The sequence below is a fragment of the Manacus candei genome, unplaced genomic scaffold (assembly GCF_025592945.1).
Source record: "Manacus candei isolate 608988 ecotype Guabito, Panama unplaced genomic scaffold, ASM2559294v1 h1tg000124l, whole genome shotgun sequence".
NCBI classification, from domain to species: domain Eukaryota; kingdom Metazoa; phylum Chordata; class Aves; order Passeriformes; family Pipridae; genus Manacus; species Manacus candei.
This window is the reverse complement of record NW_026138172.1, coordinates 2,946,769-2,969,950: the sequence shown is the minus strand read 5'-3', so window position 1 is coordinate 2,969,950 and position 23,182 is coordinate 2,946,769. Positions and strand designations below refer to the sequence as shown.

Below are 23,182 nucleotides of genomic sequence, written 5' to 3'. Positions count from 1 at the left end.
TTACCCGATTTGGAAAGCGAGAAAGGAGCTTAGAGTCTTCCGGTGATCTCGGTAATGTGTTTGTACTATAAAAAGCATATCTGTACAATGTTAAATAGAGCAACATTCACGTAGGGTTGGATTCTGATGGAATCTGCTTATTAATTTGATTGTTCCCTTTTCCTCCCATATCCTTCCTTTGCATCTCCTTTGCCAGCCAAGCAACGCGCAAAAATGGACGACATTGTGGTGGTAGCCCCAGGAACACAATCCTCACGGAATGTCAGCAATGATCCAGATGTCATAAAACTGCAGGAAATTCCAACTTTCCAGCCCCTTTTGAAAGGTAGGTGATCGTTCTTCCTCTGTTTTTAAAAGCCGTCTTTTTTTTTTTTTTAATACCTAATGGAATGTGTGCTTTGTGTATCCTGAGGTTCCTACTGAAGTTCATATTTCTGTCCCTATTTTTCACTATCCCTCTTGTTTTAAACCTTACTTTCTTTTGTTCTGTCCCAACCTTCTAAATGGTGGATGAACTGGTCTAGAGATGTGCTAGTAATCTCTGCAGTGGAACCATCTACTATGAAGACAAAAGAGTTCCGAGCATACCAGCTTGCCCTGTACCACTGGTCGATGGGATATGCTATATTACATTCTGATATATAATGGATCACAGTCTCCAGTTTTGCTCCAGTTTCTTAAAATCAGTTGTGTGTTACTCTCTCAGAGTCATAACTACCTGTGTATGCATTCAGTTTTTTGAAATCAAGATATCTTATGGGAGTTTCCAACATAGAGCAGATTTTGCTCTTGTTTTTTTGGGGTGGGATACATGGACTGAGGCTTTTCTTTGTTTCTTTTCCTCACGCTGTTTTTTTTTCGTACATCCCTTGCACTCATTACATGTTCTTTCTATTCTGTTCAAAGGGAAGTGAAGATTTCAATCAAAACTGTCAAGCCTACAGTGTAACAAAAACTCTTTGTGCATTTTGTGGCCTGGCTTCTAGCTATGTATTTTTTGAGGAGTCTGCACAGTATCATTAGTATCTGAAAGTCCCTTAGGAAGGGAGATGTCTGGAGCAACCTGCACAAATTGGTTTGGTAAAAGCAGCCTCCTCTTGGGTTCCTCTCCCTGGTACAGTGTGGGTTGGCAAATCTGGGTGGATGTACTGTGTAGTGGACACTCAGTGAGCCTGTGTTTTTTTGGAAATGCAAGGCCTGCTGTGTGTGCATACACGGGCATCAGCACTTGCTCATGCCTTGCAGGTCTGCTATGACAGAGAGGATGGAGCTGGGATGTTTAGCCCTCCCTACTGCTGGAAGAAATGATGTGGTGTTGTACAGCTGAGGGTTTAGGTCACTGATTCATGCATGGCTGCCGGGAAGTTATTGGAGCCACTTTGCCCTAAAGGCATCGCTAGAGGTAACGTAGCATCACAACATCACTTTTTGGCCAGAAAGTTGTTACCTTTTTTTGTTTGTTTATGTCTGCTACATGAGGACCCTGGAACATGACTAGAAATTGTGGACATTATGACAGCCTATCAGGCAAAGCAATTGGCGTTTTGTTGGGTACTGATAGATAGGGTCTAGAAATCTGCAGCATTGACTGCTGTTTTCAGCAGAAGAGGCAGAGAGGTAGGGAGAGCATTAAACAAAGCAGAGCATGCTTTGGCTGTAAAGCAAATGCTTTGTCCTGCTTTGTTTGTAAGGATCATGCCAGCGACAGCTTGAAATGTAAATGCTGGAACCCAAATCCACAAAAGAAATGAGAAAGTTTTTTATTAGGAGAGACCAAATTTCGAAGATGCTACAATATCTGGCACAGAGGTGGTTGCATATATGCAAGAGTGCGATGACAAAGGATTTCAGTTCCACCCAGCCTCAAACTGGTGAGCAAACCTGGGTTGCACAAGGTCTGTGGAAGGAAGTCCTGGGAAGTGGGACTAATGACCACTTCCAGGGGCAGTGTTCTTGTATATGTGTTTGGGTCACAAGGATACAGGACTTGGTGTGGGAAGTGAGGAAGAAGAGAGAGCAGCAGCCATGTGGCTGAGATGGAAAATTGGAAGGCACTGCCTTAGATGACCAGTCCAGGTCCTTCAACTCCTAAACATGCATGTGTTGTCTTGGTGACTGTGTTGCTTTCTCTGGTCTTACTTTGGACCTGAAGCTGCGGATGTATGACAGAAATCTTCCTTTCTGTTCCTATCACTTGGCCTGCTATTTCCCTAGAGTCTCCTGAGACTTGGTGGTATCTGGTGACTGCTCAGGAGTTTTGCATGCTGAATCGCTTTTGTGAATAGCTTTTTCAACCTCAAGTACTTGTTATTACTTGGACAACCAGACTGTGATACTTGTGTTCAGTACAAAAAGCAGTGTGTGCCTGTTGAGTGAGTTGACTCTTGAGGGACTACACATCTGCCACAGGCCCAATTGAGAAGCTGTTCTGTTTTGGACTGGTCTCTTATCTGTATTCTTCACATGAAAGATTATTTGTCTGGAAAGGCTGAAGAAGTTTCAAGGTTTTAGGAGCTAATTCTAAAAACTTGTGCCTTGTGATCTGCCAGCTTGGGGAGCTGAAGAGGTGAACTTAGATTCCCTGTGGGCTTCATTATTCTATTTAGTTTCTCTTTGTCTAAGCAATGCCAAGCAGTTTTATTTTGCTTATAAGTCTCAAAAGAGGCCTAATAATTAAATAAATGGACTGGAAAAGCACATGGTCATGTAAAACACTGCATGTTCCTGAGAGGCAAAAACACTTGTTCCTCCTAGCCATACTGAGTTGAGTTTGTGATCAATGAAGCTGAAAATCTTTAGCATTGTGCACTCTTCACTTGGAAGAATATGCCAGTGTCATATCCATTACATCTTTCATACTATATTTTCCTCAACTTCTACAGGAAAAAATTGTACCTTAGAGTTACAACTATGAGCCCTTGTGAAAAGTCCCTCTCTAGCTTTCTTGTAGGCTCCCTTCAGCTACTGGAAGGCTGCTATAGTGTTGCTCAAAGCAACTTGACCATGAAGACCCCTCATGATGAGGCATCCACAACTTCTTTGGGCTACCTGTTCCAGTGTCTTGCTACCCTCATCATAATAAAATTTTCTTCCTTATGTCCATTCTAAACCCGCCCTCTTTCAGTCTAAAACCATTTTCCCTTGCCCTTTCATTACAGGCCCTGGTAAAAAGGCTCTCTGTCTTTCTTAACAAGCATTATTTGTTCTATGGAAGCTTTCTTGGGAACGAAACTTTTTCCTACTTATGGCTAGAATTCTGCATTGACAGGTATTCAGCATGAAAAAGCAAAAGAAACAGGGATTACTGTCTCACTGCAAAGTCACTGTGCAAGCAGCAGAAGCTTCTTTACACTGTTGTGCCTCCTCCCATCCTCACAGAATTTTGCAGTTATTTTGCTTTCCAATCTCGTTTCACGGTTCTTCAGGTCAACCTGGTGGTATTGTGACCATTAGGTTGGATATTAGGAAGAAATTCTTTACAGATAGAGTAATCAGACATTGGAATGGGCTGCCCAGGGAAGTGGTGGATTCTCCGTCCCTGGAGGTTTTTAGGATGAGACTGGATGTGGCATCAGTGCCATGGTCTGGTAACCATGGTGGTAGTGGATCAAGGGTTGGACTTGATGATCTCAGAGGTCCCTTCCAACCTGGCTGATTCTATGATCCTGACTGGTGGACAAAAGCTGCCAGATAGGCAGTGAGTTTCAGCTTCTGCTAACAGGGCAGGGAGGACTGTGACTTTCCTCTAGGTGGGTCTTGTACATTAAAATGAACCTGTAATTAAAACAACACCTGTAGTAACTGGAAAAAAACTTTTTGTCACTAGTCCCCTGTAAATATTGGCTACGTTTTTGTGCTGCCATTTTACTTGTCCTGTCCTCCTTGTTTGAAGGAAGCATTTACCAACATCCCTTGGAAGCACAAGTGATACTGAGTACTGAGCATAAGTGGTACATACCGTGAATTCTGAATATGGGCTTGCAGTTATTTGAAGTTAAGTCAGGAGCCTTGTTTTGTGTTCTGAATTATCTATGGAGGAAATCTCAATACTAAAAAAATAATTTTAATGCTAGACGTTTAATTGTTGAAACTGTTGCTACTGCCTGCTTGGCCTGCTGCACAAGAACGTGATGATAATTTTCTTTTTGTTTTGTTTTGTCCGATGGTCTTTGGATTGTTGCGTACAAGTTTCCATGAGAGCAGGGATTGTTTCTGTGTAAGCAATGTGCTGATATGCAGCTGAAGACTGTGGCTTATGAGTAGTTCAGCTACGTCATGTGCAAATTGCATTTGTCATCACGTGCAGCAAGCATGTCATAGGAACTCCTGATCCCTCCAGCATTGAGAGGAAAAAAGCAGAGTTTGCTGAGGCTTACCTGCATTCCCAAGCATATCACATAGGTGAGAGGCATCTTCTCTGCAGACCTGCAGCAAGTTACTTGTGCACTCCGTTCCTCTGTCAAACATAGATGGTCTTCATGTTGTAGCCTTAGGAAGGGCATTGTGTGCAGCTCATTAGCATCTTCTGGCCCAAAATAACCGGATTCTTGTCCTACGAATAATACCACTGTTTTTCTAAGAATAGCAAAGCAGGGGAGGTTGCTCAGTAAGGTTGTGGCATTTCTGTTCTTAATGCTTTTAAGGGCACGTTAAGCAAAGATCTATCAGTCATGAATTGGAAGTAAGTGAATACATTATGGCTAACACAGTGAGATCTTTACTAACTATGCCCGTTACTTTACTGCCCGTTATGCATATTTACGTTGCTTTGTTATTTATCAAGAAAGGTATTTCACAAAGAACAAAATGAGACCTTTACTCTGAAAAGTCTAGAGTACAGTTTACCTGGAAATAGTGTAACAAGGAAGCCCAAGCTCTGTGGCAGAAAGAGTCTTGAAAGATAGATCCAGCATAAGGAGTGCCATTTTGATCTCAGTATATTTTAAAGGGAAAATTTGACGATGTTATTTTCATTATAGCTGGTGTACGACTTCAGCAGAGAAGCATAGGGAGATGATGAGAAATCTGTGAGAGAGAAAGCAGTGGTGAAAGTTGTGATGCTGTACTGATGCTGCGGGGATCTTGTGTTGTCCTCCAATGACATGAAACATAAGCTTGTGTTAGGCAGCTTGAAAGGATTGGTTTTACCTTTCAACTTTTTATGATGTCATTTTTCAGGAAGGAAAACTACTTTTCTAAAAAATGTATTTTTCTTTCTGGCATAGTGTGTAGAGGAAGGATGGATGTTTAGAGTTTTTTGCATTTAAGACAAGACTTTGTCAGATCTCACTCCTCAGGATTTTCTGCTGATTTACATCCTCTTTTTTCTCCCGTTCATCACTTTATGCTCCTAGTCCCGTTTACCGTGTAGGGAATTTAGCTAATAGCACGTGTTAGTGAACTTTATTCCTATAATTCTCTACACATTGTGATACTTCAATACTTTTATAGTTCTGTCCCTGTGCCTTACTGGGAGGATCTGCTTATTGCAACACTTGACAGTACTGCTGAGGGTATAGGCCTCAACCAGAATTTGCAACATCCAAGTTTGTTGGATGGACCCCGTGCTTTGTTCTTATAACAAGGTCTCTGAAAATGTGCATGTTGGGTGGGAAGAAATACCAAGAATAATGTGAGTGCAGCTGCCTGGTGGGTTTGGGGATTTTAATTGTTGTTTTGTTTGTTAATGGGGTTGGGGTTTTTTTTGTTTGTTTGTTTGTTTGTTTTGGTTTTTTTTAGGCTGGTGGGCTAATATTCTGTATTGTAGAGAACCATCTCTTCATTTTGAATTCATAACTTGAAACTAGCTCCTGAAATTGGAACCTAGAAGCTGCTTCAGTTTTGAGGAAAGGAGCTTTCCTTTCAAAAGATAGCTGAGATAGTGGATGATGATGATGTCCTCTTTCCATGTATTCCTCAGTTCTTCGTTGACTGTTTGGAGACCTGAACTTACTCAGTTTTATATGTGAGAGGATTTGAGTCTGTGGTTAGGTGTTATCCAAACAATATGCTCAACACCAGTTGGGAGACTATCAGGGACTGTGGATACTGACTTGTCTACCTTTCCCCCTGTCCTTTTGAAATCTGTTCTACACCACTTGGTATAATTTGTGTATTGGCAGATAACCAGAATGAGCTACCTGCCTAGGCAGTTAGGCTGGCATCCTCTTTCCTGCTTGAGGACCCTTGAGCTCCAGTTTCTGCTGAACTTAAACAGCTGTGACTCCTCTGGACCTCCTCAGGCACGTATTGCTCCTCCTCACCATCTTGCTGCATGTGAATAAGCTTTGGTGGTCATCACAAGTCACCTGCAGATTCTCCTTTCTTTACTTTCGCAGAGCTTCTGTGGCAGAGCTCTTCAGCTCACAGTTCAGCTCTCAGGGTGCAGCTACCCTTTGGATTCATTGGAAGATGTGCTGAGGATAAATACCACGTGCTAAGGAGTTAACCGTGTCCCGGCTTATCAGTTTGCCACACGCTTTTTAATGAGGAGTACCTGCATGTTGGCCAATGTACCTTGAAATCACTATTAACTGGTTAAGGTGAAATGAAAATAGTTGCTTGTAATATCCAAAATATACAGTGTAATTACAAATGTTTACAGAACGCATAATCTCTTTATGTCAGGAGGAGATTGGAAATCAGATGCATCTGGTTGATAAGGTAGAGAAGCTAGTGCATTCTACTGGAGTGCAGCTGATGAATCCTTCTAGACAAGGATAAGCAAGTGATGAGGAAGCACATAGAGAACTTTTTTTTCCCAAATTTTTGCATTCTCAGAGGAATTCAGGCATCAAAATCGGAATAGATTTTTTTCTTTTCTGTCTTTCCTTCGCATTTGTGTACTTTTATTCAGCATTACTGTCTTGCTTATAAGTTAAGACTTGACAGAATCTTTGACTTCAAGGGCCAGTGAAATTTCTCTTCCCACCTTCCATTTAGTGTGTCTGTGGGCATCTTTTTCTAATGTATATCCATCTGTTGAACCTGATGTTTAATATCAATGAAAATTGCATGTAAGGAAACATTTCTGTTAGAAATGTGTGTAGAAGGCACATATATACCCTACATATGTATGTGTATGTCTAGAGATAGATGTTGGGAGTTGCTGCTCTCCAGGGCTGCTCCTGTGGGGATATCACAGCAGTATTATTCAGTGGACTAAAATATATAAAGTCAGAGTCCCTTCTTTAGGCTTGGTGGGATTGGAGAGAGAGGGGAATCTAGTGGAAGCTTCCTTCTGGTGGCATTAGTTTGGTTCTCTCCTCTTCAGCGGGTCAGTGTGATACATCCTGCTTCTGTCACTGTTGCTGTATTCTTCCAGCTGTTTAGTGTCATGAAGTATTTGTGTTTATTAGATGGGAACTGCTGTGTTACATGATGGACACTTGGGTGTAGAGAAGCAAGAAGTTTGTGCCTGGAACATGCCTGTCATGCTGGGACCAAAGCATCTGATTATCAGGGAAGAGATGGGACCTTGGAGTGGTTCCTGAGGGGAACTTTGGACAGAAAATTTCTGTGGCTGCTATGGCTGTGAGCAATATAGATGTGTTCAGATCAAGACACACAGGAAAAGGCTGTGGATGCTGAAACAGAACACCTGACTTTTCCTTAAGAAATGTGTGCTATCTTGAAGGATGAATGGTAATTACATATTTGAAGCAGCTCTTTAATGAGGAATCTCTGATGTTATAGGGAAATCTCTATAACAGATTTCTCTGTTACCATCATCAGTGGTCACTTCAGTTATGACGAAGTTATGAAGAAGCCTATCTTCTGGTGTTGAAGCTCTAAAATAAATTATAAGAAGAAAATGAGCTAGACATGAGAAAGGTCACTTTGCAATTACCTTCAGGGTGGGTCTGCCATTAGGAATTAGCGAAACTGTCAATACAAATTGTGAAAGAAAAAAGTCTAAAAAACTTCTGAGCTATTCACTGCATCCAAAACCAAAAACCCCACAAAAGAGCCAACCTGAAAGTATTTTGGCCTGAAGTCCTATTCTAGAGTCCTGTTTAGTTGACATAGCTTCTTCCAGGTGCCTTCCCAGCAAAGATCAGTGAGCTCCATGCTTCCCAGTGGGCACGTGTCTGACTGACAGAAAGCATCGACCAAGTGCACTGCACTGCTTAAACCTCACTCATCCTCAGTATTGACCTGTAGTAGTGTGCAATGGCAGGCCATTTCTTTTAATTTTTTTTTTGTTCTCCCAAACCGAAAGACTGAAGATGCAACAACATGCTTATTTACCAACAGTTCTTGTTTTACTACATTGTACCTACCAATATATGCCTTAACTTTGAATACTGTTCACTTAAGGTATGTTTACATATGTGTATACGTGTGAATAGACTGTAAGTACATGCTATGTGCAGTGTGTATGTATGGTGTATACTATGTATAGTACATTTACTATACCACTGTATGTATAGTATGTATAATGTATTTTCTGTATATACAAGCTGTACATGTGTAGCTTATTTCTTGTGATTCTGCTTGACCCCCTGTTAATATTCTTTCTCTTACCTGGTGGCTGAGAATGCTTGTGTTTTGCTGCTAGACCAGTAGCAGTGTTGCCATGCATTACTTTTGAAAAACGAATGTTTCTGGTTGATCTTAGGCTTTATAGGAATTGATAAGTTTATCCAAGTCCAGAAATTATTTAGTGTTAAGCCAGTCAGTTTACTGAGAAATATTATGGTTAACCAACAGGCACAAGGTAAATTATCACACCCTAGTTACTGACTTTTTTTTCCTATGGGTGCTGATTCTGTCAAGTGACTATGGTAGAGATAAAGGATGAGTAGATACTTCTGTATCTACTGCTGGTCTGCAGTTAACTGCATTTTCTATAACATCACATAATTCAAAAGCTACTCTTACCTTTATTTCTCTGCCCAAGCAGTATCAGCAGAATAAAGAGCAGGTTCCAGAAACTCATATTTATAGATAATACCCCCCTTTTCTAATTAGAGCTTGACTTACTACATTTATATAAAGATAAAAAGGTTATTAAGATACAAGTGAAAAAATAAGTCTGCTCCATTCCTAAGCCTTGTTATCAAAGCAATGGGGTGGGAGCTCAGCTTTAACCATGCTCCCTGTGGATAGTTGTGTAAGATGAGATCAACAACCAACCAATAAAGCACAGGTCAGCAAGCTCATTGTTAAGAAACCTTGAAGTTTAGAATCAAATTTGATCTGCCTCTATTCCTTTCTTAGGGCATCTTAGCAGAAAGGAAAAGAGGAATTTTGTGGTTCATTTAGCTTGAACAGTGAGGTCTGACACACTGAATACTTCTATTTTCCATATGGGGCTGGTCATGGTATGCTTGGCTTGTGCACACGCTTGCATGCATAAACTGGAAGATGTGCAATTGCAGATTGCACGTTGAATACTGAGATGCAGATGATCTCTGGGACATACTTATTTTCAGTTTGTAATAGTAACAAAATTATGACAAGTAACATTAGTAGGAAGTAGAATTGGTGCCTGATATCACTCTATCAGTGTGCTGTACGATTCAGTTTGGAAGCCTACATCATCCTGAGGTAGTGTTAGTCAAGGGGAAGGTGTAGGAGGAGTTGTACATGCTGTAAAGCCATAATTTGTGTCAGTAACGGATGTTCAGGGTGAAATTGTGGCTTTGCTGAAGTTGAAGGCAAAGCTTTTGTCAGTTCCAACTGAAGGAAGATTTTGGACCCAAAATAGTGTGCATTTCTGTACAGTTTAAGTTTGTATGGTAGACTGCTAAGGTTGATGTTTGATGTTTAACAGTAATGAGCAGGTTCTGGAGACTGTGTAGAAAGTTTCCCAATAACATATTTAGAATTGGAACTCACTTGCACCCTTAACTGGATTCACAAGGGCCTTGGTTGTTCAGAAGATGGGAACATCCGTGGGGGTTTTGTGCTCACCTGTCTGTTTATACACTCTGTATTAAATAACTACAAGCTAGGAAGCATTTGTGGCTCACAAGAAAGGACTGGAGATCAGGATTCACACTACTTCCTTCACTCTAGCTCTCCCCCTTCTCTTTTATACACCTTGCTCTTGATTCCTTGGTTGTGCATACTGAGCTAAGGGATTCCAGGCAGCCTTTGGCAGGAGCTGCTGAGATGCTACTCAGCCTGTGGTCATCCTTGGCCTGCTCTGTAGCAGGACTTTTTAGCACTTGGGGAGGTGTTCTTCTTTTAAGAAGTTCTGAATATTGCACTGCAGTGATGTGAGCACCTTTTGTGTGTGAGCTCATTCTCTTGGATGCTTGTGGAGTTTTTGGTTTGAGGTTTCTTATGTGCATGCGTGATTGGTTGAGTTACCTGGGTGCTTTTGCCTGTGTTACACGTCTACTTCTCCTGTGTTTCAAAATGTTTACTGTTATTGTGGGATATAATTTCAGAGAAGACACATGATATGCCCAGGCTGGTCCTTGATGTGTTCATTAAATGCAAAATGTCATGCAGTGCAGTATTAAGAGATTCACTTTGAGTATATTTCATGTGGTAAAGAGCTGAAGGGCAAAAGCAAGTGCACTTGCTATTTGTAAGAGGATGTTTTTCATGAGATTAAGAGCAAGCATTAAAATTATTAGGCTGCTGTTTGAATTCACTCGTATGTTTTGTTTTTGGTTTTTTTTTATATGCTGATGCATGTAGAAATTATACTCTTGAAATGGTAGGTGGGTCTGTTCTAATGCAGTGAAAACTGAGACTTTATGATCACATGCTGCAGTCCTCTTGTTGCTAGCTAGGATATCTCTTGGAAGTCACTCATGTAACTTAGACAGAAATATTGCACTGTCAAGCACCGTTCCGTGTTGCAGTAAAAGACCCAAGAAGCTCAGGCACTAAAACTGGATTCTTTCCACCGTGTTACATCAGCGTGGCAGTGATGTATTTGCACCCAAGAGAAAGGTGTAACAGGAGGTGGGATACTGGGGACAGGGGCATAGGCTGCTAGTGAGTAACTGCTGTGCAAGAGAAACTTATGCATTTCATTCCTCAGGAGCAATGGGGTGCACCAGCATCCTTCAACTCGGTGTTGCAATGTCCTTTCTCTTTTTTTTTATTTGCTGTTCTTTACCCACATAGTTAATAATATGACTATTGAGACTTGGAAAGCCTGCAGTCTAGGGAAGTGCCGCAGGGTGTCACTGGAATACAAAAGAAGTATTAGATGTGTGGCTGCAAACCTTGCTGAAACAGCACGCTGGGAACTGCTTTCTCTTCAAGCTCCTTTCACGAACATTTGTATTCTATTTGCACTCGTACCAAGTGACCAAGGTCTTGATGGCCTTGCTGGAAAGCTGGGTTTGGTACCAGGTGGGCCTGTGGGCTGAGCCACACAGTGCTTAACTGAGAGGCAGCTGCAGGCTGAAACTCTGCTGCATCGGTGAGGAGGAGGTGGTGCAGTGATCTTCAGCTGAGAGCCCTTCAGATGTTCAGCTGACTGTGGAGGAGGATGGGCAGAAGGTTGGTCAGGGTTTTATCAATTTTCATTCTTTATAATAGGGGTTTTGGAGGATTTCTTTCAGCTAAGCAAAGCCTGAACCTAAAGGGAAAGATTGATTTTTCCTTTTAATCCTAAAGATTTCATCTGAGTAAACAGAACAGTTATCTGTAATATGAAGTAGAAGAGGTATTGAAAATGGATCAACTTCTTAAGTACTTTACCTTCTGTGAGATTAAATCTTATTTTTTCTGTGATGTGAAAGTAGCAAAATGCAGGTGATTAGAACGGAAGTACACATTTGCATTTATACATTTGCAGAAACAGGACAACTTAAGAGTAGAATACTTAGTCTTATACTTAGTTTTTGTTGTCTCCCATTCAGGGACATTGTCACCAGTTTTAGAATGAACTGAAATTTGGAGTCAGTTTGGGTGGTGGCTGAGTTGCTTTTTTTTGCAGCAGTTTGAAATTCTCCACTGTTGTACATGTCCTTAGTTATTCATCTGATTTATTATGTCCTGTGGTAGAGAAGGCAGTAAGAATTTGTAGATTAATCACTTGGGAAGGTAAATGATTTCTTTTGTCTACTGATCTCTGGTACATTAACTGATGATTGAGCTGCAGTGGTGTTTTAGACTTTCACTTCTTTATTTTAAATGCCAAGTGCCTGTTGTTAGTATCTAAGTTCAATTACTTTTGTTGTCAATGTTAGCATATGTATTTGGATGAAGGATGTGAAGGCTCAGCCTAGCTTTTAATGCCAGCCAACGGGACAAATGTGGTAAGAGCAGAATTATTTTTGTGCCATAGCTCTTACCTATGCAAAGAAAATTGTGGTGGTGTGTCTACCTTTGTACCACCTCAGCTTGCAGAAGAAAGCATCTAAATAGATTAGAGTTTTGATTGCATCAACTATTTAAAATGTGAATTAAAATCAAGCAGTTTTCCTGTGCAGCGAAACAAGAGGAGTGAGTTAGATACTGAAGTGCTGTACTGCAGGAGTAGGCTTGATGTGAAAAAGGTTGGTCTTTCAATACAGATACAGTAAAATGATTGAGTGGGTTGGCTAAAAATGGGCTGTGCTCACATGTGCTGTCATGATCAATGTGCAACAGAGAAGGATAGTGCATACAGGACAGAAGAAGAAGAAATTGTTAAATATTGACAATCAGTAGGTGTCCTAGTTACAGGGGACTGGATCAGTTTATCACTATGTGGGTATGAGCAAACTCTGTATTCTATACCCTCTGTGTCATTTCTAATGTATCATTTGCAGCAGCTGCCCAGGGCACACCTGACACCTCAGGCTACAAGCTGAGTGCTAAAGAACCCTGAGAGGCAGGGGTGTGTTTCTTTTTCTTCACACCCATGACTCAGCTGTGATAACTCCCTTCCAGGGAGGCATTAACACCTTCACACCCAGCCTAAGGGGTCATCTCTGCTAATGGGCCACAATGGACTGGCATAATAGGCAGCTGCAACAACCTAGACCATCAAGGAGTCCAAAAATATGCCATGACTCACAGAGTTAAATCACCCTTTGTGAAACTTCCCACCCTGGGGGAGGTACTGGGCATTCCCACCCGAACCTGAGCACATATAATCCTGGGGTTTTGGGGCTTCTGATACCACTTGTTGGATCCAGAGGAGGACCAGAACGTCAACAGGACTGCGACTGCCACTTTCGACCAGACTGCAATGGTTACTTCAACAGAACTGCCACCATCATTCAGACCAACAGGTTTTCCTTTCCTTTTACTTTACACACCCAGGGGGGCCATGTGGTGCTCAGCACAGGGGCTAATGAACACTGTTCTGTTCTTGTCCCCGGGGTGCTGCGTTATATATCTGTCTTTATGGGTTAAAACCAGTTTTCTCTGTGTCGTTGTATTTATTGTAATCTTTTTAGTAAGTTGTAACTCTGACTTGTAATCTCTCTTGAGCTCTGTTTACTTTTATACCAGCACAGTAGAGTTTTGGAAAAATACGAGAAACTGAGGATGTTTGTTTTCCAACCTCCAGTCAATTAATATTCTACCAGTGGTCACGGGTACTATCTGTTCCTTGTAAGTGACATTTTAAAATGAAAGAAAAATAGGGTGATAACCAAGGAGTTACCTGGGAAATAAAAAAGGGGAAAATGCTTCTGACAGGCAAGGAACTTGGCTCATCATGGAATCCAGCAGGCACTTCGGCTGGTGTGGGGAGAAATCCCATGAGTTGTGATCTGAGGTCATGTTGGGGCCAGCTGAGATCAGCACTGCCAGTTGTGGAGCCACAACCTCATGCAGTTGATTAACACTGGAGCATCCAGGCTTACAGCTGCAGTTGCTACATCATTCTCCATAAATCCATCATAGAGATTTCCATCTGGAAACAGCTGGCACCGCACTGCTTCAGAGTAGCTGTCCTGGTTAGGTTCTTCAGGACTAAGGCAAGCACATTTCCGAATTAGGTTCTGGACTTGTTGCAGAGAAGATAACATGCTCAGAATTTATTGAGGCACTCTGGTTTCCCATTAAGTGTTCCGTTTGGATTCACCCTACACTTTGCTGAACTTACCCCCTCAGAAGTGTGGGGCAGGGTGGGAGGGCGGTGATGAAGTGATGGTAGGAGCAGAGGTCCAGCTGTCTCGGCTGGACTGATGGACTTGCACCTCTGTGGCTTCTCTACAAATATTTTGTATTCTACTCTTTGATTCCCTGTTTGGTTTAGTGATTTTTCTAAAAGCAGGGGTGAGCAGAACAGGTTAAGCTAAAGACTTGAGGCTTTTTTTTTTCCTAAAAGAAGCAGAATTAAACTTTTCTTCCGAAAGCAGCCATCCAGAAGGAATGGAGGTTGGAAAAGATAAAAAGTGCTGAGACTGTTCATAAACTTTTTGTTTAGAAACTGTTTTGATACCAACTTGCTTGTCAACTTGATTTTCCCCCTCTCTTATCTTCTTAACTGAAGGGGCTTACCAAGAAAACAAAATCTGTACTACTAGTAATTTTTGACCCTACTCAAGTTTTTCAGAAGACTGATAAAGTTCTATACTCTGCTAAAGTGTCCCTTTATTATCCAAATTGCTAGGCTTATTTTTCTTACTAATCAAAATAAGGTACAGTGAAATCAAGGTATAAGAGCGTATTATTGTATTGTTCAAGCCCTGAATATCCCTAAATGAAATGAAATAAATCTTACTATGCAGCTGAAAACCACAGAAACCTCTCTCTCCTCTGTCATTTCCTCACCTTCTAGTCTGTACTACCATGCCTTAAATGTAACTTGCAGTGTGCGTGAGTTCCTTCCTCTTTACCTGAAGTCTCTGGGCATGTAAGACCCTAGGGAAAAAATTCCAACATCTCTTTTCAAACCTATGAATTAATGTGACCATTAAACAGAATTAATGTGACCTCTTACTGTGGCCCACCAATTACTTCCCCTTTGAAATATTTCCTTCACAGAATAGAGCCCCAAATGCACCTTTGCATGAAATAGAAGGAATTTGAGTTGATGGCATTCGGTTAGGAAAAGTAAAAGGAGATTTTCTAGTATGTGAATTCTCAGAGGCAGAGGCATTGCTCAGGCATGAGATGATTGAGTGGGGCTAGACTAACAGATAATGTGCTAAATTAAACGTGTCACAGTGCACTTAATGCTTTTGTTGTGTAAGACTAGATATTGGATTGCTTCTTGAAATTAAAGACAAGTTGTATATTTTATTATTATTATTCATTTTATGGTGGGTATAGATGGAGCCAATGCCTCAGCAGGGTGAGGGCAGGGAGGGGAAACTGAGTTTAGCCCAGTATTTACCAGTGCCCAAAAGGATGTTGTTCAGTCTCTACATTCAGCTTAATATGTCAGGCTACCAACCAGGTAGCCACCAGATGGCTTATTATAGCAAAAATGAGAATGATTTCACTTCTCATTCAAATGTGTGGTAAAAAGTCTTCAAACCTCAATGTAATAGTCTTTATGTGAGCATGTGTAATGCTTAGATAACTTTTCCCCCCTAAATTTTAATGAAATGGATAAGTTCCTCCTAAGCATTTGACAAACTGGCATTTTCTGTGAGCAAATTTGTTGGTGTGCTTTGACTCCTCTCACTCAGCAATATTTACTTTTCATGTCCCCCTCTCCAAGCTTGCTTTGCCCTCCTCATTAATAAGGCAGTTTCTGGAGAATGTCTGTGACAGGAGCAGCTCTTCAGGTGTGCTGGGACTGTTCCCTGCGAAGACACTGAGGAGCAGACAGGTTGATATGGTGTTTGGACCCTGGCTGGATGCCAGGTGCCCGACAAAGCCACTCTTATCATGCCCCTCCTCAGCTGGACAGGGGAGAGAAAATATTACAAAAGGTTCATGGGTTGAGATAAGGGGAAAGAGAGACCATTCACCAGTTACCGTCAAGGGCAAAACCAGGCTCAAGTTGGAGAAATTAATTGAATTTATTACCAATCAAAATCAGAGCAAGATCGTGAGAAGTAAAACAAATCTTAAAAAAATCTTTCCCCTCTCCCTCCTCCCTTCTTCCCAGGCTCCACCTCCTCCCCACCAGTGTCACAAGGACACAGGAATGGGGATTATGGTCAGTTCATCACACGTTCCTCCTGCTGTTCAGAGAAAGGAGTTCTTCCCCTGCTCCAGCATGGGTCCCTTCCATGGGGTGCAGTCCCTCAGGAACAGGCTGCTCCAGCCTGGGTTCCCCACAGGGTCATAAGTCCTGCCAACAAACCTGTTCCAGCATGGGCTCCTCTCTCCATGGGGCCAAAGGTCCCTGCCGGGAGCCTGTTGCAGCTCCTGTTTCCCACAGGGTCACAGCCTCCTTTGGGCATCTATCTGCTCTGGTATGGGGTCCTCCCTGGGCTGCAGGTGGATCTCTGCACTCCCGTGGACCTCCATGGGCTGAAAGGGCACAGCAGCCTCACCATGGGCTGCAAGGGAATCTCTGTTCAGTGCCTGGAGCACCTCCTGCCCCTCGTTCCTCACTGCCCTTGGTGTCTGCAGGGCTGTTTCTCTTACATATTTCTCACTCTTGTCTTCTCTGGCCACATTTATTTCTTCCTTCTTAAACATGTTATCACATTTATCACTACCACCATCCCTGATGGGCTTGGCCTTGGCCCACAGCAGGTGTGTCCTGGAGCCAGCTGGCATTGGCTCTGTTGGACATGGGGAAGCTTCCAGCGGCTTCTCACAGAAGTCACCCCTATAGCCCTCTCCCCCTACCAGAACCTTGCCACACAAACCTGGTACAACTGAGGAGCAGATGGCTTGGGGAGCAACAGTCCCTCTCCTGAGCCACAGTTAGTGGTGTGCCTTGTGCCATGCTGTGGTGGAATGAGCACAGCCGAAAAAGGAAGAGTAAGATGGGGTGAAATGTAGTGGGCAAAGGGACTGGATCTCCTTTTTGTGCACGGGGAAAGAATCTGTGCCAAAGTTCTAGCTCGTAATGTGCCTTAATATACGGATGTTGGCTGTTCCCTCTGTACATTTCCACTCCCTCTGCATAATGGTAAAATAAGATAAAATCTCCAATCACAAACTCACTGCACCATCAACTCTATTGTCTGTTTAAAACCGTGTCAGTGTAATTTAAAGAAGGGATCAGAGTTCTGCTGGTGAGATCTTAAGTACTGTTTCATTAAATGTTGGTATTTTGCTCAGAGCTATTCCTATCCCACTTTGCATTCTCAACTGTGAGATGTTTTCTCTATAAATTAAGCCAGGATGTGCTCACTTGCATGGAGCTGTGTGCAAATACCTTTTTTTCCCTTAAGTCACAGTTATCAAAGTTCAGAGTCTGTTGTACCTTCTAACTAATTTTGTTCATTTAACACACTAGACTTGTTCCAGCCAAAATGTTGGTAATGAAATACAGTGATAAAATTTTCTTTCAAGCTTAAAATTTCTTGTATTTCTTCCATGGGACATGTAATAAATGACCTTAAAATAGTGTCTTATCTCATGTTGATACTAAACTTCAACTCTTGTTTATCAATTTTTTTTCTTACAAAAGGAAGGAACATTCTTTCAATCCGTAAGGATCACAGAGCTGAAAGACTCCTATGTTCATGTGTGTTCTTTTTCCTTTCTGTTTTTTTCTTCACAGTGATATTTTAGGTCTTGCCTAACCTGAAGAGCCTTATCCTTAAAATAATACTTTGCTTCAGCATGTGTAGTGGTGGAAGAGCAGCTGCTCTCTGTGGAGCTTCCTGTAGTTCCAGGGACGGTCAAAGCCAGGGTTGCTGCAGCTAGAGGAGCCAGCTCGTCTTCTGAGCTGCTCCCTCACGGGTGATGCTGTAGGTATTGCTCTTGTAAAACAGGTCAGAGAATGGTGGCGTGCTGTTGTAGAAATGCTACTTTACACTGCCATAAAAACCTCAGCTTTGCAATATTTTGGGTCAAGGCAGATGATTTCTTATCAGATTAGGTACCTTGCTGAGTTTTGGTGGGTTAGGTTTATTTTTTGGCTTTGGTTTCACCAGCGAGCCTTTGAAATGAGACCTGGGATTTCTGACTATAATAGAAACGCAAAAAAGTTAAGGAGCTGGTTTTGGTTTACATATATATTTAGCATTAAGCAGAAATGGATCATAAAGGCTTTTGTACACTAGAAAGCAATAAGACAAGTGACAGTGACAATGTTTTATTTTTACCTTATTTTTCTTTAACTATATGCCCCATGACACCTATGAGGCAAAAGACAGACCTCATCTGAGGTGTCATTCAGGAGTTTGGCGTGATACTAAATATGCTTGCCCTCAGATTTGTTCTTGTTCTGTGGTTAACGATGCTATCTAAAGGTGATGCTATAGCTAATAGATTTTTTATATGAAGTGGGTTGTGCTTAACTCCTGTACCCCTGCTTTGGGATAATAACCATAGGTTTGTGTTAGAAAGTTGTTCTGTATTGAGAAACATGTTCCTCAAGTGAAATAACTTACAGGCTTTTGACATACCTGTGTTTATCTTTTTTTTATTTTGGGATCGACATCCCGAGGGGATCCCAAGCATCTTAGGGCTCTTTGTGTATGTGTGTAGATGTGTATATACACACGCTTTTATGTATGCACATGTATGTGGGATTGTCCTAGTTAGGACAGCTGAGATCAGTTCATCATGGTGGGTGTAACCCAAAACTGTATTCTATAGCCTTCCATGTCATTTCCCAGAAACTAGACTATTGTTGTCAATAGACTATTCGCACCCTCTGCCCATAGAGCCTGACTCCTCAGGCTATAAACTAGGTGTTAAGAGGCCTGTGAGATAGGAGGATGTTTCTGTCCTCACACCCTTTGTGAACTCCCCGCCCTGAGGGGAGCACTGAACATTCCTGCCTGAACTGGAGGATATATAATCTTGGAGTTTTGGAACATTTTTGGAACCCACTCGTGGGATCCAGAGGACGGCTGCATCTCATCGCTCTCAACCAGACTTAGACCACCACTGGACTGCGATCACCAGTTCTGGCCAGACTGCAGCAGCTCTCCCACCAGCAGGTTCTTCCCCTCTCCCTTTACTTTGGACTCAAACAGGGCCCAAGGAACACCACTTTGTTCATGCCCCAGGGCACTGGGTTATACATTTGGGTTTTTGTGGGTTGAGACCAATTGTTGGTTTGTATTATTGTACTTACTGTATTATTTTAATAAATTGTTATTCTGACTTATAATCTCTCCTTTGAGTTGAGTTCATTCCCCCTGCTGGTTAACTTTTAAACCAGCACAGGGATAAAACACTGCAGGATGCAGAGAAGCAGGTAATCTTCCGTGCACTAGAGCAAATGGACCAAGACTGCACAGCTTATCTAGCTCTGGCTATTTAGATATTAGTAGAAGTAAACCTTGTTGCTAGACATGTACCTTCCTTAAAGAGATTTAAAAAAGACTTTTGTGTACAAGCTTACTTTAAAAGTAAATGCTAATATTTGCAAGAGTAATCAGTGATACCCGGATCCTGTGGGTTTTGGATGCTTGGTTTTAATAATGTGTTTAAACACTCCTAAAATAAAGGCCCCTTTCCACAAGCTGCAACCTTTTGTGGTATCCTAGTAGTGAAAGCATTTCTGGTGTCTTGGGTTGCAGCTTGGTGTGAGCTGTAGGAGCAGATGTGAAACTTGCAGTGCTTTATGCTGCTGGTCACCAAACTAGTAGCATGGCTGGTAGGACAGGGATGCCCTGGGGGCTATTGCACAAGGCAGGCCTAGCTGACCTAACCTTGCACTCCTGTTAGAGTAGGTCCTGCACTATTCCCTCCATTCTTCCTTCCTTCCTCCTACTGCTCCTGACCTGGCAGACCTGCAGTGAACTGAAGCAATGGGAGTGGATGGGTTTGCTCCTGGGCTGGTGAGTTGGATTGGTTCATGGGGGGTCAGATGAGTACCACTGAGGATGGGACCACCTAGTCAGGAGGATGGGGGCAGAGTGAGGAAAGAGGATGGTTCTTTTAGGTGGTTGTGGACTGTTGAACTGGCTCAGCTGGTGGTTTTTACTGGCAGGTAAAAATAAATAGGTGACTCTACACTGAAATACATAAAGGTGACTCCTGTAATGTGCTTTACTGTCTCTGCTTCTGGGAATAGCAAAGTAAATAAAAAAAAAGCTTTACTTTTAAGAACATCTTCAACCACTGCAGTCTTTTTTCAGTGACTATCTGTCCCTTCTCAGTGAATGTTGAAAACATAGTCACAAAGTTGAATTTTCACTGTCTCCTGTTTTAAATGCAAATAAACATTCATTGCATAGTTGTTTTCTGATGTCCTTGAAAAGAAGCTATTTCTGCAAAGTGAATACAATCTCGCTGTTTTCTGAGCAGATATCCAGTGTGTGGCTGAATCAATTCTTGTGTGGAGAGGATACCTGGAATATAGTTCAGAAATGTTCTAGATTCATAATTTCTTAATAGAGGGATCAGACTAGTGCATTAGTTTTGCTTTTTGTCCACATCTGGCAAACAAGCCCTCATGGAGGATATGGAAAAGTAAAATAATGAAACGCACTGCTTTCTTTTTCTTTTTTTTAAATCTTTTTTCTTCTAAAATGAACATTTGATTCCTATCAAAATGACATTTGTTGCTGTGCAGTTGTATAGCCCTATATTAAAGTGAGGCCATCACTGAAGAACTGCACATTTAAAGGGTATTTGCTCTGAAAGCTTGCAGAAAGCAAAATTTCTCTAGCCATTTCTCTTGGATGAGTGCCGTGGGGATAGTTGTTCACTTCTTATGTGCAGGTTGTACTTAGGGTTCGTGTAGTTCATTTGCCTGTGCTGATGAATGGGAGAACATTAAAATGATGCTGTACATAACCAGAAAACTCTGCATGGAGAGGCTGATGAAGAGAGGTTGATATCCTCTTCAAGGCAAAGTGAGACACTTTGGCTCCTCAGGGTCAGGTTGTGCAGTGTAGTTTGAGGTGATGTAATAGCCCCCTCCTGTCAAAAGGAGGAGAATACACCCACCGGCATTCCTCCTCTGCATATCTCTCTGTTCTCACTGAGCCTGACATTTATCTGACCCTATGTGAGGCTGATTTGTCTTGCTAACATGGCAGAAAACTCTTTTTGTGCCAGGTTAATTTTCTACCATCAATAAGTTGATTTGGTTTACTGGTCTTTCAGACAAGTTCCAGGGTAGGTACAAGAGTGGAGCTGGATGCAAGGCCACCCCTTTCTGACAGTGATGAACCATTAGGAGGGAGCTGATGGAACTTCATACCAAGACTTTGCTCCTCTGGTACTTAAGTGAGTGGTGCTGCTTGATGACCCAGTCCCTTCCCACCTTTCTTTGTGCTGGCACAAGCACTTGTTTGGGTGATGTGCTGAAACCCGTTGACACCTGAACTGCCATGAAAGGATGGTCTCCAGGTGTGATAAAGAGCTGTTTTTCTATTGGTGAGAATCAGGTTTCACAGAGGACTTCAGCTTCCTGATAGCATTAACCTGGCAGGCATGTACTGGCATCACATGGCATGTGTGTGTCCCCATGCTGCTCAGAATTCCAGGGTGCATCTCTCCCTTCAGATGAAGTCATGGCTCCTATATCTGATTGCAGCATTTGCTGAGTAAAATAGGTCTAGTAGATTGTACTTCTGCCATTTGTATTGTCAGCCACATGTATTTTGTCCATTTCAGCTGAACTGTTTGATTTTTATCTGTTTCAGCAAACTACAGTAAGAAATTTAGACCCAACAATAGCTCTCTAGTGGAATAAAATCAGATTTTTTTGGCCATGACTGCAATTGTTCTGGATATCAAAGACTCTTACTGATTCTTTTTTGTTTTTAAAAACAAATAGCCTGTTCATTCTTTGCCATTTTCTTCTATTTCTTCCCCTCTTAAGTGCTTGCACAATTTGACATTAAAATCAATAATTCCTCATTGATAATGGCTCTCAGGCTATGACATGAGGATTTTCTGGAACTATAAATTCATAAGTGCTGATAGAAGACTGTATGATTTCACTCTGGAAACTGGCCAGTACAGTTGGACTCCCTGATGTACAGGATGCAAGGGAGGAGATGATACGACACTTGTGTGTTATATATGCCTGACTCACTTGGTCTGTGTTTTCTGTTTTGTTTTCTAGGGACTGATGTGTTACAAGAGCACATCTTTAAATCAGGTGTGCTGTGATGAAACCAGAGCATCTCCCTCCTATTAACTGTTTGAATATTTTGTTCTTCTGATGCAGCTGTCCTGTTTTCTGCCTTTGCATTATTTATTTTTGCCTAGCAGAGTGATTAAGTGCTTCTTGAAAATATTGCTGCAGGGATTAGTCTGCCATAGTCTTTTTCCTTCTTGCCTTTCCGCAGTTTCTGGCAGTTTAATATGTGGGTTTTGGAGGCCTGGTGCAGACCTGCATTGAGGCAGTGCTCTGCTCTGAAGCAGATGTATTCAGAAGCATTATCAGGAACATTCCTCGTTTTCACGTGGGTGGAGTGGGCTCAGTGCTCAAGTGAGAAGGACTGTGGCAGGCAGCTCCAGAAGTGAGGAATTGCAATTAGATGCTGGAACAGTCAACCACAGGATGCCGACAGGGCCAAGAATTTAACACGGTTCAAAAAGGAGTTGGATGTTTGCTTAGGGGTTAGGAATAGGGGGAGTTGTCAGAATAAATGATTACCAAACGTTTTGGAGGAAGTCTCAAACCTTATGTTTTTGAGTCTCTGCTGGTTTCTAGGTATTAGACTGGGATACCTGGCTTCTGCTCATTCTCAGGCTCTTAATGTTTCAGGGGAGATGCAGGACTAGTCAGTCCTCTAGTTACGATCCACTTTGGGATTCTGTGCTCAGAAAACTATGTCTGAGGCTTCTGGGGAACTGGGAAAATTAAATTTATAAATTTGGCTTGCAGTGTGGTTGCAACCTCTTGGTTTCATACATTTTAGGGGAGGACTGCTTGTGGTAAGGGAACATACATACACCCTCAGCAGTAGTGCTATTCCTGTGAACACCCAAACTGCCTTGGTAAGGAGTAAATTTAGATGTTAAGGGCTGACTTTTAGGCAATGCAAGGGAGTGTCAGGGAGTCTCAAACCAAACCAGTGAGTCAGAATCATTCTCAGCTAATAAAGCTATTAAGTGTATCCCTGAGCTCAGGCTGTGCACTTCATCCAGACCTAAGCCTGTATCTTTTGCAAGAGACTATATTGGGCTTTGTAGCTGATCCTACTTGTTCAATGTTGACTTGTACCTCTTCACAAAGCTTTTTATTTTTAAACATATGCATTGTATACACCTTAAG

The 23,182-nt window shown here is 42.0% G+C and overlaps 1 protein-coding gene across 1 annotated transcript in view; it reads left to right on the top strand.

Annotated features, from left to right (window-relative positions):
- BORCS5 (BLOC-1 related complex subunit 5) overlaps positions 1-23,182 on the top strand; it is a 71,535-nt gene that overhangs the window by 534 nt on the left and 47,819 nt on the right. The window contains exon 2 of the mRNA XM_051770770.1: positions 197-325. Coding sequence (XP_051626730.1) covers positions 197-325 — 129 coding nt within the window. The remainder of the gene's footprint in view (positions 1-196; positions 326-23,182) is intronic.